Consider the following 14,015-nt stretch of genomic DNA (forward strand, 5'->3'; position numbering starts at 1 on the left):
AACAGTTACAGTCATAATAGAATGAGATCCCCACCGGTCAAGTGTGGACTAGTGCAGCAATTTAACAGAGCAAAAAGGGTATTTGATGCAGCCCCACACACCAAAACAACGACAGCCCCCCTCAGTTGGAACATGAAATCTGTTCCAGGGGAAAGAACTCTAAAGTAGGTTATACTTATACGAATAAGGATGAAAACAACCAGTCCCCCGTTGTCTCCAACTAGTAATAAAAACTATAACAGTAACAATATACAGCAACGGAACTATAATAATAATAATACTTACAATATACAGTAACAGGTTTACTTTATTTGTAACATCTAGCTGGGCAATGTGAACATAAGCTATAATTAAAATTTAAAAGTTACATGTGATACACACATAGGCAAGCACACACCCCAGGTTTACATAGAAAGTACACATGTACATGCATGTGCACAAACCTATCCCGGCTCTAATGCAAATCAGCTTGTCTCTAATTCTAGGGGCTTAGGCTCTCATTATCTGCAATATGAATTGCACAACAGTCCTTAACATGGGCAGGCTTAACCCTAACTCACATTACCTGCCTGAAATATATTTTTACAATGTAGAAATGAAGATTTAGATATAGGTTTTAGAAAGTCGGTTAGATCTCTAGGAAACAGGCAATAGGAGCAGGACCAATAATTCAAACGGACTTGTACACATTTGGACATGTCACAAATGGCAAATAAACCTCAAACTTGAACTTCTCACTCAATCTACAAATTGACATTCAGACTTGTTTACATAAAAAAGATAGTTATACTCAACAGGGGAATGGATCATGAGAATTGCATCTGGGGACATTAAAGACAAAACAAACAACCTCCTTAAAAACAACAGTCTCTAGGCAACACAAAACATAGACACAACATAAGCCTGAAAGGTTAATAGTAAGCCAATGGGGAGACAGGAACTGGTTTTTAACTCCTGTCCCCAGTAGTGTAAGTTCACAAGCAAATCTTCTCATGTGTGCAGCTGAATCTCCCCTCTAGAAAAGTGTTCATTATTAAAGAGGCGGCCTATATCCAATAACCCGTCCAACAGTAAAGAGTGGTCAAGTCAATGAATCAAGTGATGTACATGTTTTCAGTAAATCCCTGAATAATATAATGTCAGAATGTTACTACAAAAACAGAACTCAAGGTGTGAGGCCGAGGTTGTGGAGGCAGCATGATCCGTTTGGGCATGGGCATGCCCCTGGATGAAAGCGCTTACAATAATGCAAGCTCCTCAAGAGCTGGGAGAGCTAAGCTGGGGTACCCACGCTGTGTTGAAGCGCACATCAGCGGCATATGCTTCCAGCATCTCGCCGCTCTAAGGCATCAGGTCCTACAGCACCTTCAGTGCCTTGTCGTAGCATTGTCCCTACAATAGTACAATATCGCAACGGTGATGGCAGTCTTTTGTGGGGGGGTTGAGATTGAAGAGCCTAAAACTCCAGGAAGTGAGAGACGCCTGGATGCTGAGGACCACAGCTTATCTTTTTGGTCTACGGGGATTCTTCAAAGCTAGAAAGAGGAAAAAAACGTTGTGGTTCCATTTATTGCATGTAGTCTGCTGTGTAATAGGTTTGCATCTTACACAGTCTTACACATTTAACCCCTAGTACATGCTCATGTCAAAACTTAAAGAAATGCGTAACATTTCTTGAATTGACTTTCAGATAAAAGATGTGCTATATGCAGAGCTCTAGTGTTATCTATCTACCAGCAGGCGTCCTCTGATAAAATCAAGACAAAAGGGTTCAACAAACCTGTAAAAAATAAATCTCAATGGTTACTTTGTTGCAGAACATATTAGTTTGATTATAATGTGTTTGCATTGTTATTAGTATTATTATGTCTTTATGGTAAGTTAGTCAGTCTAGTAATTCCCCCAATTTTTTTATTTTATCTGACATCCCTGCCAGATGCAATTGCTCTTTGTCAAAGTCAAGTTTGCAGGAATAAAGAGCTGAGAGAGATTGATTTTCTGTTTACTTCTGTTGTAGTTATGTATGTGTATAGGCGTATGGGGGCATTTGGTTGTGTGGTTTATCTGCAGAGAAATAATAACCAAATCACAATTTGAATGTGGTATGACAAAACAAATACATTACTCTTAGCGGTAACAAGAACAGGTATTTAATGCATGAACATGATTTGCACTCAACATAATATATTTCGATCCAACTCCAGGGTCTGGTGAGCCAAGGGCTGTAAACTAATGTGCGTGAAGTCGGATATCATTAGCATCGCTATCATCTCCTACTTCTCTACATTGGCTAACAAAAAGTCATACAACACAAGTAATACTAGTACTACTAGTACTAGTACTCCAAAAATCTCAATGTAACTTTGTAGAATTGCTGAATTTATTGTTGTTCTGCCATATTTGATGATTTTGTAAAGCACTTTGGGCGGTATTGGCTGTTTTAAATGTGCTCTATGAATAAAACTGACCTGACTTGACCAAGACATTTAAAAAAAATAATCCTCAATCCTTTTTGCGATTTTTTTTCTTATCAAGCTATAATCTGTGTAGAAACATGTTTATATTCCTATTGCCTATTCGTCACCTTTCTTCATAACCCACATATGATATCAGAACGAATAATATTGAAGTCAATGATTGCTCCTTTACCCAACAAGATTGTAAAAAGAGTAGGGGGTTAGTAGGGGAGAAGATATTTGAAAGAAGAAGGATTAGAAGATGAGGGTGGAACTGCCTTAAATGGCAAATCAGGGTACTGTACTACAGCGGAGCTGTGTGTTTGCATATCAGTGCATTTGTCTTTGATTGATTCGGATGTGCCAGGGGAGGGGAGGAACTGTCAAGACAATCTTGCTGTGCACTCCCTCAAGGACTACCTGATATGAAGCTCTGCCTAACAGATGGCAATGCAGCTGCGCTCAGATGCTTGTTGAAGGTTACCCTCTCTCTCTCTGAAAAAACCCCTGTACCTCTGACTGTACCACACCCCCACTCTAATCTCTCTACTCTCTACCTTTTCATCCTTAAACCTAAGTTTCACTTCCTTATTTACTTATTAAAGATACTTATATTTTATGGTACATAAAACTACGTATGTTATTGAAAGTGCCTATGAAGCTAAAAACCATATGTGTAGGATGTTTGGCATAGATTGCAATCATTAGTTTATTGCCTCAAAACATAAATGGTTTGACCTGTACAATTATCCTTCTTTGGTGTAACCTCTAACAACTCCACAAACATGAGCTGCTCCTCATAGGTCCATAGGTCAGTCCTCCGCAGACTGACCAATGGTCATTCATAAAAACAGATTATCAAAAAAGCACATCCCACTCACATTTCAGAGCCTGTTCTCTTTTTAAAGATGAGACGTGTCTAAGGGGGGGAGGGGGCAGGGGGGGAATAAGAATAAGGAAAAAAGTTGACTTTGTATTTAAGAGTACTTTCCCTTCACATTGAATTCATCCATTTGCTCAGGTTTCAATCAAGGTTTCATGTCTGGCTCTGTCCCCTGGTCGGTTCCAGTAGACTCTTTGCTCTTAATGTCCATTTAGGGGTTGGTATTGGAAGCCCTGGCTCAGTATGGCTACCGGGTAAATGGATTGAATACCAGGGGCCCCAGCTTCATCCTGGCTCACAATGCTCTATGATTGTACCCCCTCCATCCATCCTGAAAGGTCATCTTTTCCCTTTTCTCTTCCTCGTTTTCTCTCCCTCCTGCTGTCTCCTCTTCTTGGCAGATGAAGGACACTTTTGCCAGGTGTCCACTTTTGCACATAGCTAGTCAGAGAGCCCAAACATTTGCCTTCGTCTTCACTGGTAAAAAGATAACTTGTCACATTTACATCTTCCTAAAACTTCACATAGACTTCCCCCTTCTGTAATAGATGTTCTTCCTGCAATCATTGGCTTCATCATTAGACTTTAAGTTGTATGCTTGCTGTGGGCTGATTTTCCATCATAGTGAACAGTATTCAGACTGCCCGACAGCAATCAATGGGTTAGCAGGAAGTGTCCACCTCTGCTGGTGCTAGACGAAGTGCACAGTCTGCAGTTTATTAATACCCTCTGAGTTAGCACCATTGATCGCTTGCTTTTACAGTATAAAACTGTAAATTGGCTGTCTGTCTTTTATAACATTTTATTAGGGTATCTGAGGTGTAATTTTAAACTGTTGCAGCAGATCTGAACATCATTTTATATATATCTTCAGGATCTAGTTGCAGTCCCTGATATTCTAGTCCATTGACAAACGTGTAAACACAGATTGACACAGATTGAACATTTGACACAGATTGTGTCAAATGTTACACATTTAACCCCCTAGTACATGCTCATGTCAAAACTTAAAGAAATGCGTAACATTTCTTGAATTGACTTTAAGATAAAAGATGTGCTATATGCAGAGCTGTAGTGTGAAACTATCTACCAGCAAGACGTCCTCTGATCAAATCAACACAAAAGAGTTCAACAAACCTGAAAGAAATAGATCTCAATGGTTAATTTTTTGCAGAACATATGAGATAGATTATCATTTGTTAGCATTGTTATTATTATGTCTTTATGGTAAGTTTGTCAGTCCAGTCATTCCCTCATTTTTATCTCTTATCTGACATCCCTGCCAGATGCAATTGCTCCTTGTCAAAGTAAGGTGTTTTTTCACTTTATGCACCATTTGAGGGGAAGATTGCCTTCATCAAAATGAGTCTTTCTGGAATCTGTGCCCGACATTAAATTTGACAGCCCACACCAAGAAGCCTTGGATAGGTGAACTATAGGTTATTCAGAGAGGGTCACTGATTTGCAAATAGTAAAGTGGCAGCCATCCCACTACTATAGTTCAGGATGAATTGCAAATTCTGAGATCCTGAAAAGGGTTCAGGAAATCTGATTGACAGCTATGTGCAGTCACAGTAATAGTGCTGTGCGCTGTCACAGTAGTAGTGCTATGTGCTGTCACAGTAGTAGTGCTATGTGCTGTCACAGTAGTAGTGCTATGTGCTGTCAAAGTAGTAGTGAGTGCCATCAAGGTCATGTTCCATTTTCCACAGAACCCCCCCCCCCCCCAACCCCCATCGTATACACATGCACACACACAAAAGAAAGAGCTCTTATTGAGACCTTAATGTATTTGTTTTGAAACAGTGGGTTTTGATTACATGGGGCTTCAGATGAAAACACTCTTCCCTGCAATGCCTTGCCAGCTTCGCCGCTTTCCTTTGGTTTAGAAAAATCATAGACGCTCTCATATCCGTAATCTTTTGCCAATAGAATTACGACCTGGCAGGGTCTCCTTCACATGCATTTCCAACTGCCTCCTTTGTTACCATGGTGTCTTCCCCTTGGTAAACTGTGCAGTTCCCATGATTCAAATGCTCATTGCTGCCTGCTGTCTCTCCATTATCTCCATGTGACAGAAGAGTCCAAAATGCGACAACATTACACAATGTAATTGCAAACTGTTACTGGCAAGGAGTGGAGGATGTCACAAATGAGGTCTCTCATAATTATGAGTTATTAAAACCACAGTTTACACGTTAAGGGGTATTGCATGAAAGTAGCAGATAAAGAGAGGTTTCGTTGCGAGAAGCATATTCAATGTGGGATACAAAGGATGCTCTCTAAATGTAAAAAAAAATATTCACCTCAGTATAGGATCTCTGGGCTGTGTGGCAATGAATGGCACTGTGAGAAAAGAAAACTGATTAAAATTGATTTTTTAGCTTTCGAGACTATTTGGGATTTATGACACAAATGTACAAGGGAATTAAAAATCTGTCGACGGAGTGTGGCTATCCATTTCTCTGGGCCAACAGGGAGTCCAGGCTTTTTAGATATTCACAAGAGTGTGCAGCCGTCTGCAGCCAAGACATTGCAGGCTGTGCAATGTCTCAGATACCTGTGGTTTTGGAACATATTTCCTACAGTAGCATCCTCACACACTGAATGTGTGAAATGGTGAGGTGATATAATGAGAAAGAGATGAGAGGCATAAAGGGAGAGGGAGGATTTTTGTGTTTGAATGATTCCTCTTAATGTGTCTTGCTGTGATTATTGTGCAGATCTAGCTTGGGATGACCAGCTAGCATTCCCTTTGTATTACTCCTTATATAAAATAATAAACATTTTGTATTTCTGCATACTATAATATTTTCAATTTATCCGTAACCACGTAGCATCTGTGCAATTTACATATTATATGTATTTTTAAGTGAGGGCATGCATATTACACAAACAACATTTATTGCAAGGCCCATAACCAGGACTGCTTTTTAATCGTGCCCATTTTCCTTTTGTTTCTGCCAGGTCCCTGCGTATGATTTACCATGGACAAAGTGCTCGTCAGCCTCCTAGTTCTGGGAACAGCGGTAATGATGGTCCATGCATGCCCGAAGTACTGTGTCTGCCAAAACCTGTCTGAATCTCTGGGCACCCTTTGCCCCTCCAAAGGCCTGCTCTTTGTCCCTCTGGACATTGACAGACGTACCGTGGAGCTCCGATTGGGTGGCAACTTCATCCTGAAGATCACTCCACAGGACTTTGCCAACATGACGGGTCTGGTGGACCTAACCTTGTCCCGGAACACCATCAGTGCCATCCAGCCTTTCTCCTTCATCGACTTGGAGACCCTCAGGTCTTTGCATATGGACAGCAACCGTTTGACTGAACTAGGACCAGATGACCTGCGTGGGCTCGTCAACCTTCAGCACCTCATCCTCAACAACAACCAGCTCAGTCACATCTCCAAGTCGGCCTTTGAGGACTTGATGCTGACGCTCGAAGACCTGGACTTGTCCTACAATAACCTGCGAGGCTTGCCTTGGGAGGGGATCCGCAAGATGGTCAACCTCCATCAGATGAGTTTGGATCACAACCTCATCTCTTACATCGCAGAAGGGACTTTCACCGATCTGGATAAATTAGCCCGCTTGGATCTCACGTCCAACAGGCTTCAGAAGCTACCGCCTGACCCCATCTTTGCCCGTTCCCAGAGCAACATTGTGCTCAGCACTCCATACTCCCCCCAGCTCTCTCTAAGCTTCGGTGGAAATCCTTTACACTGCAATTGTGAGGTGCTCTGGCTCCGAAGGCTGGACCGAGAGGATGACATGGAGACTTGTGCTTCCCCGCCGAGCCTCAAGGGCCGCTACTTCTGGTACGTCCGAGAGGAAGAGTTCCTCTGTGAGCCGCCACTGATCACGCAACACACCCACAAGCTGTTGGTCCTGGAAGGCCAAACGGCTAGCCTGCGATGCAAGGCGTTGGGCGACCCGATGCCCATCATTCACTGGGTGGCTCCCGATGACCGCTTGATTAGCAATTCGTCTAGGGCAATAGTCTATGAGAATGGTACTCTGGATATTACCATCACCACATCGAAAGATTATGGCACCTTCACTTGTATCGCAGCCAATGCCGCTGGGGAATCCACGGCCTCCATTGAACTCTCGATTATTCAACTTCCCCACCTCAGTAATGGCACGAACCGCACTGCACAGCCCAAGTCTCGGCTCTCTGACATCACAAGCTCGACCAAGATCAGTAAGGGGGAGCCTAAGCCTCAGCCAGAGAAGGTGGTTTCCGTATCAGAGGTAACCTCTGTCTCTGCTCTGATCAAGTGGACTGTTAGCAAAGCAGCACCCAAGGTGAAAATGTACCAGCTTCAGTACAACTGCTCTGAGGATGAAGTGCTGATTTACAGGTAATGATGACTGCATATGTGTATTCCAATGCCCTGTAGACCTGGCAGTTCAGTTTGGAGTGGGATAGAAGAATGTTTACACTAACAAGCCCCATGGGGGTTTAGGTTTACAACTATTTAGATGTTAAAATCTGTTAAATCTGGCTTGTGACCAATTTGTTTGATATGCGTACCTGACACATGACCTTTTTCCAATCAAGTGAATTTTGGTTTTTGACTATTTTACTTCTGAAAGGCTTAAACTCTTGGCCATTTTGTTTTTGTTTTGAAAAAAAAGCACAAAACAAATGATTCCAGATTGCACTGACAATGCCTCTAATTAACAATCAGGAACGCTGATACTCACAATTGAAACTCTACCAGTGAACCTTTTTAATCAGTGTTTAACTAGCCACATAACAAATCTAAACCTATTTTGTTCATTAATTTGCAATCCTGACGACAAAAATAGTTTCAGTCATTAGTTTTGTGTGTTTCCAGTTTTATTCATTATAAATATATGCACAATGGGCTTTCTAAAATTCCTTCAAAAACACATAATTGTCATCAAACAATATCTCTAACTAGTTTTTACACATTTTCAGGAAAATGTCAAACTATTGACTTTTAGTCAAATTTGCATTATGGCAATGAACCTTTTCTTGTAGTCAAGTAACTATTATAGAACGTATTTTTTTTTTTGAGCACTCTCATCATTCCTGACCTTAAAACTGTGCATTTTACTTTGTCTCATGACACAAAATCATCTGTCTGCAGAAATGTTTTGTCACCTGCAATATCTGTTATCTCCTCTGTTACTTGTTGCAGAGGACATATTGAATGACTTGAAACTGAGAGTCCTGGATACACTCCCCATATATTTCCCTGCCACCTCTGCTTGATGTGGTTAAATATGCTGATAGATTTCCCTTGAGATTTACTGCCTTAAGTATGTTAATGACAGTATCTGCTCCATCCGAATTTTGTTGGAATAGGGTAAAGAGGCTATGGAACTGTTGTGGAATGCAGTTACAGTAAGTTAAGTGTCAGCCATAAACCTTCCAAAACACTTGAAATTGAATACCAATGAACCCCCTCAGCAATATTTTACCATTTAATGACCATGGTGCCAGAGCCCTCTGCGATTTACACCACACAGGTCTGGGGATGGGAGTCATTGAATAAAGGATAGCAAGCTCTCTTGAAAGTCAGCAGTTGGTTATTAGTCCACAAAGCTCAGTATTATATTGGAATTGGAAACCGTGCTGGTGTAAAATATTACTTTGTCCAACCCACTGAATAGAACTCATCATCCCTAAGAATGCAATAATAAGGTATGTTTATCTGATTTTCTCGCCAGGCACATTCAATGCAATTTTTTTAAACAGCTGTATCAGACCCAACAGGCAATCTAACAATATCGCTATGTGTAGCTGGGAATTTCTCATTTCCACTTGCAGTGTATTAATGATATGTTATCCATGTGTTCATCTCTGTATTCAGACCATCATGGCATCATGCAGTTTAATTCCATATTATTCTAAATGTTTTACTTATTAGGCTGGATTCATACACTGTTATCATGCAAATCAGTTGGGCAGCTTACTGCTTATTAATTAGCATCAACTAAAGTAATTACCCAGATATGATAAATGAATAATGTTTTGCATTATCAAGAGATCCATTTAATGACTTTGTTTTGTAAAAAACTGCCAGCCTGAGACATTCATTAACTGATCATCTCGAAATCAGATGGCTTCATGTTGCAAGGCCCAACTGTCTTTGTGAATAATACTGTTGCTTTTAGAGGTTTACTTGTATGTATTTCCTGTGTTGATTTGGATTATTCAGATTTCATATGTGTGTTCATCGAAAGGCATTTCACGTAAAAAGTTCACCGGTCTCAATATGACTGGGATTGTCTATCAAGGTTTCTTCTTTGGGATGCCTGGGTGATGTACAGTACAGTACTGTGCTCTCTGTATTACACCATTTCCATAGATCTTCCAGAGACCATCCAAAGTACACCGCTTTCTCGAGGAGGCGCGTGATTAAAAATCAATCAGAGCCATGTGGGGAGAGGGAGTGCTCGTCAGTCTTCGTATAGATGTCACAAGGCATCACAGCATCTCCCTGGTTATGGAAAAGGCAATTAAGAATGAATAATAGAGGGAATTGCAATGTTGCTTGGTAAAAAATCTCAGGCTTCAATGCGGGGTGGAAGTCTCTGCACTACAGGATTAAAAGCTATTTATATGTAAGTCAGCAGTGAAGAGGTATTGAGTCTATAGATCGTTTTTTGAATTCCAATTTTAAATAACCATTCGATTTTAAATAACCAAACTTTGAAGAAGGATAGTAGTGCTTTTAGACTAACCCCTTTTTCAATCAAAACATGCTGATTTCTCAAACAGTAGGCAATAGAGCAAGTTCACTTTTGAGTTTCTATTATTGGACATTTATTTGGTTTAGAATGTAATGATTTGTGGCTCCCTAATAGAAGGAGGACAAAGCCTGAAGACGGATGATGGTTATTAAACCATTTGTCACAGTCCATGACACACAAGGTTGCCTGGATTCAACAGTAAGGCAGGATGAACAGTCTATCAAAATGTTTGATGCTGATGGTAATTAGAGAGATTTTGCCATAGACTTACACCATACAAAACCCACAGTGCTGGCATACTTGGTCTATTAAATGGGTAGCATATGCCCTAAGGCATCATGCCAATTTATACTGAGGCTTTTAAATTATATTCATTTGTGAGATAACATTTCCGGATGCAGTTTTTCCTCACTGAATTAGTTGTGGAAGTGATATTGAATTTGGCCACTGTTGCCAGATCAATAAAACCTTTGCATGTGCTCTCACTGTCCAGTGGAAATACTGTGGTCCAGCTTGGCTTTGTCTGGAAAGCATGTTTCTTGCCAGATTAAGGATTTCTATTCTATTACCACACCAACGCTTATATACTGCAAAGTAATGAGTCAGATGTACTACTCTGCATTACCATCTAGTTTACATCGGGGTTTTTGCTTGGGCATACCATTGTGGATTTCTTTGACCTTTCACGTTTTACTCTAACCTGTAATACCTACACCGATGTTACTCACTTCATGTAAGGGTTTTTACTGTAAGAGAGGATGTGATGCAATGTGTGATTGTTGTAGTTACAAATATATATAGGGGGCAGTACATGTGAATTCAGTTTTGAGAATTGGTCAGAACGTACCAATGATATTGCTCAGAATCGGTGTTCATTGCCCACTCAAAACATTGCTTACAATAATATACAGAGTTTTTACACTGATTTGCGGTCTGGATACTCGACTTTGAGAGAGTAGACATCAGGACTGTTGCTTAAAATTCCTCTTTGTTACTGAAAAATGGCTGACAAGGTGACCTGGAGACTATTCCAAACTCCAGAGTCCCCCAAGCTCCCTGGATCCCCAGAGCTGCGCAGCTTTCGCCACCGCTGCCGACCTCCTGAGCATCTCTGCTTGTCTTCCCTGCCTCCGGGTTGCTCTTCTGACCTGTCCCGTCCTTCTGCCCTATCTCCCGATCGCCCTGCTTTGTGTCCCTGGTGGGACGTCCAGTACTGTCCCTTGGGGGGGGGGGGGGGGGGGGGGGGAGTGGCACGCCCAAGGCTGCGCCCCAGCGCAAGTTCATGTTTGTCCCTGCACTAGTGTTTCCGTGCTTCTAGTAATTCCCTGCAACTGTGTCTTAGCTGTCCGTGTCAGGTTTTCAGTTTGCTCGTTTGTTGTGTAGTTTGGTCCTTGTGTGTATAAATGTGATTCATTTCTTGGTTAGTCTTTACGAGTGAGTGTTCTCATGGAAGAATAAATAAATTAAGAAGAAATGCTTTTTTATTTTTGCCCATTTTAGGCGATCCTGCCTCTCTCTCTCTCCACCCTCCTGCACTCATCCTGTCAGGAACTAAATGTTGTATAATTGAAAAATATAATTGTGAAACGATTAATCGCTAGCTGTAATTGTAATATCTTATTAAGCAAGAGCGTTGCATCTCAGATTACCACACTACACTGTTGCTCTTGGCGCTTGCTTGGCACAACACAAGGTCATATTGAATGAAGAATGCCTTTACTCTCATTACAATCTCTGGATAACCTTTGAGATTTAATTAAGAGGAGGAAATATGTTGAAATTGTCAAGCACATTTGAATATCAGTAAGGCTTAATATATTTTCGACAGAGCTTGCAAATTAAATCTGACTGTGTGATCCATTATCAAGGATATGTGTTTGCTGGAATACAATACTGCGTCGACAAAATACAGCGAACTCCGTTTGATGACACTGTTGAGAGAATAAAACATGCATAGATTTTTGGTGTCAGTCAGTGTATTTCATAAAATGTTTTGGGGGGGAAGTCATCTTTAACTCATAAAAACTAATTTTAAATTCAGTTTTGTTTTGTGAGCTCTGTTGTTCAAGGTTTTATAAAGCATTGTATTTCAATAAAAAAAACGAATGGGAAAAAATAAGACAATGAATCAAATGTAATCAAAACATAATCAAACCCACTGTTGCTCACTACACCACACTATTGTTCCATGCATATTAAATATCTCATTTTGTGGCTTACAAAGTCATTTTTCTAAATTGCTCTGTGCATTTAAATAGCTACTCAGCATGCTTCATTTTGACTCTTACTTTGATCTGTCCTGGTGAAAAGAATGAGTCATTGGTATTTGCCACACAAAAGTGATTTAGTCTCATATCTAACTCCCTAGGACCAATTATTAACACTAGACTGTTTTCTTCCCCTCTTGTCTTTTCACAGAATGATCCCAATGGCCAGCAAAGCCTTTTTAGTCAGCAACCTTGTTCCAGGGATGCAGTACGACTTGTGCGTCTTGGCAATCTGGGATGACACTGCCACCACCCTTACTGCCACCAACATTGTAGGCTGTGTACAGTTCATCACCCGCGATGACTATCCACAGTGCCAATCGATCCACAGCCAGTTCCTGGGTGGCACAATGATCCTGGTGATCGGAGGCATCATTGTAGCAACCCTGCTGGTCTTCATCATCATTCTCATGGTCAGGTATAAGGTGACCAGTGGCATCCAGTCCAGTAAGCTCCCCACTGTTAGCAACACATACTCACAAACCAATGGTGGTTTGAACAGGCTCAATGGCGCACCGCCCCAAGTCAAACCCACCGTGGTCGTGACGAGGAATGAGGTGGTGGAGTTTAAATGTGGCTCGCTTCAAAGCAGCCTCTCCTCTTCCTCGTCCTCCTCCGACTCGATGGGCGGCCATGGCGCCCAGGGCGATGGCGATCGCTACAGTCTACGAGATGGCGAAAGCAATACGCTCCCCAGCAGGAAGTGGAGACGGCACGGTGGGGGGAAAGGCATCAAAACCAGGGCCAACTTGGACCATTTACTGGGGGCTTTCACTGCTTTGGAACTGCGAGGTCCGGCGAGGGACCACCAGGGGACCTCGTGCTCCTCCACCACCTCCACTGCCATTGTGGCAGTGGCCATGGCACCGCAGTCCGATAAGGAACCCTTGCTGGGCAGGGCAGAGTCCACTACTATGCTCGGCCGTCTCCTGGGACTCCCCCAGGAGGGGAAGCAGCCCAAGAGGAGCCGCTCGTTCGACGTCGGCCACGTCAGCGCCACGCAGTGCCTCAGCTACCCACGCAGGATCAGCAGCATCTGGACTAAGAGGAGCCTCTCGGTCAACGGGATGCTCCTGCAGTATGACGACAGCGAGGACAGGGAGGGCCAGAAGCCCGTGTTCGAGAGCTCGGAGTGGGTCATGGAGAGCACGGTTTAAGGAAGGCTGTTTCACAAACCAGGTCGGAAAGGGCGGAAGCTTATATTGGCAAATAGACCTGAGGAATCTGGCCATGACTGGGAAGGATACCTCTGCGGGCATCCACACTGCAGTACTGCATGAACTTCATCCATGTGAATACTATTGTCCTTCTGTCCATGTGATTCTACAGAGAGAGAAAAAAGATGCACTCAGGTTGATGGTTGGTAAGATGTGATCAACAATGCCAGGGTTGGCCAAGAGCTCAAAGCAGGTTGATGTATTTGAAACAGTAAGGGATAAGAAACCCAAAACCCTATGAATTTTGCAGAGGCAGCCTGTATGGACTATTGCCCAAATCTACAGGGAAAGTGGGAGTATTTCAGAGAAACAGGAAAATAAAGGCAAGCAATTCAAAGTGGATTTACCCTGTCTTCATATATAGGATTCCATGCCAAGAGGATTTACCCTGACTGTGGCACAGTAGATCTGCATCACAATGCATTTGGACTCTCCGCATGAAATGGGACTACTGCTGCAGTAGC

At 42.1% G+C, this 14,015-nt stretch overlaps 1 protein-coding gene across 1 annotated transcript; it reads left to right on the top strand.

The window, feature by feature from the left end:
* Positions 1 to 6,326: 6,326 nt before the first annotated feature.
* Positions 6,327 to 13,491, top strand: LOC124484081 (leucine-rich repeat and fibronectin type-III domain-containing protein 2). Its single transcript, XM_047044801.1, has 2 exons — positions 6,327 to 7,702; positions 12,486 to 13,491. The coding sequence occupies exons 1-2, from the start codon at positions 6,327 to 6,329 to the stop codon at positions 13,489 to 13,491; spliced, it is 2,382 nt and encodes a 793-aa protein (XP_046900757.1).
* The last annotated feature ends 524 nt before the right edge of the window (positions 13,492 to 14,015 follow it).

The sequence above is a fragment of the Hypomesus transpacificus genome, chromosome 3, assembly GCF_021917145.1.
Source record: "Hypomesus transpacificus isolate Combined female chromosome 3, fHypTra1, whole genome shotgun sequence".
NCBI classification, from domain to species: Eukaryota; Metazoa; Chordata; class Actinopteri; order Osmeriformes; family Osmeridae; genus Hypomesus; species Hypomesus transpacificus.

Coding starts and splice junctions, on each gene's coding strand:
- LOC124484081 (XM_047044801.1), top strand. CDS start 6,327: ATGGACAAAGTGCTCGTCAGCCTCCTAGTTCTGGGAACAGCGGTAATG. Junction 7,703..12,485: donor GATGAAGTGCTGATTTACAG/GTAATGATGACT, acceptor GTCTTTTCACAG/AATGATCCCAATGGCCAGCA.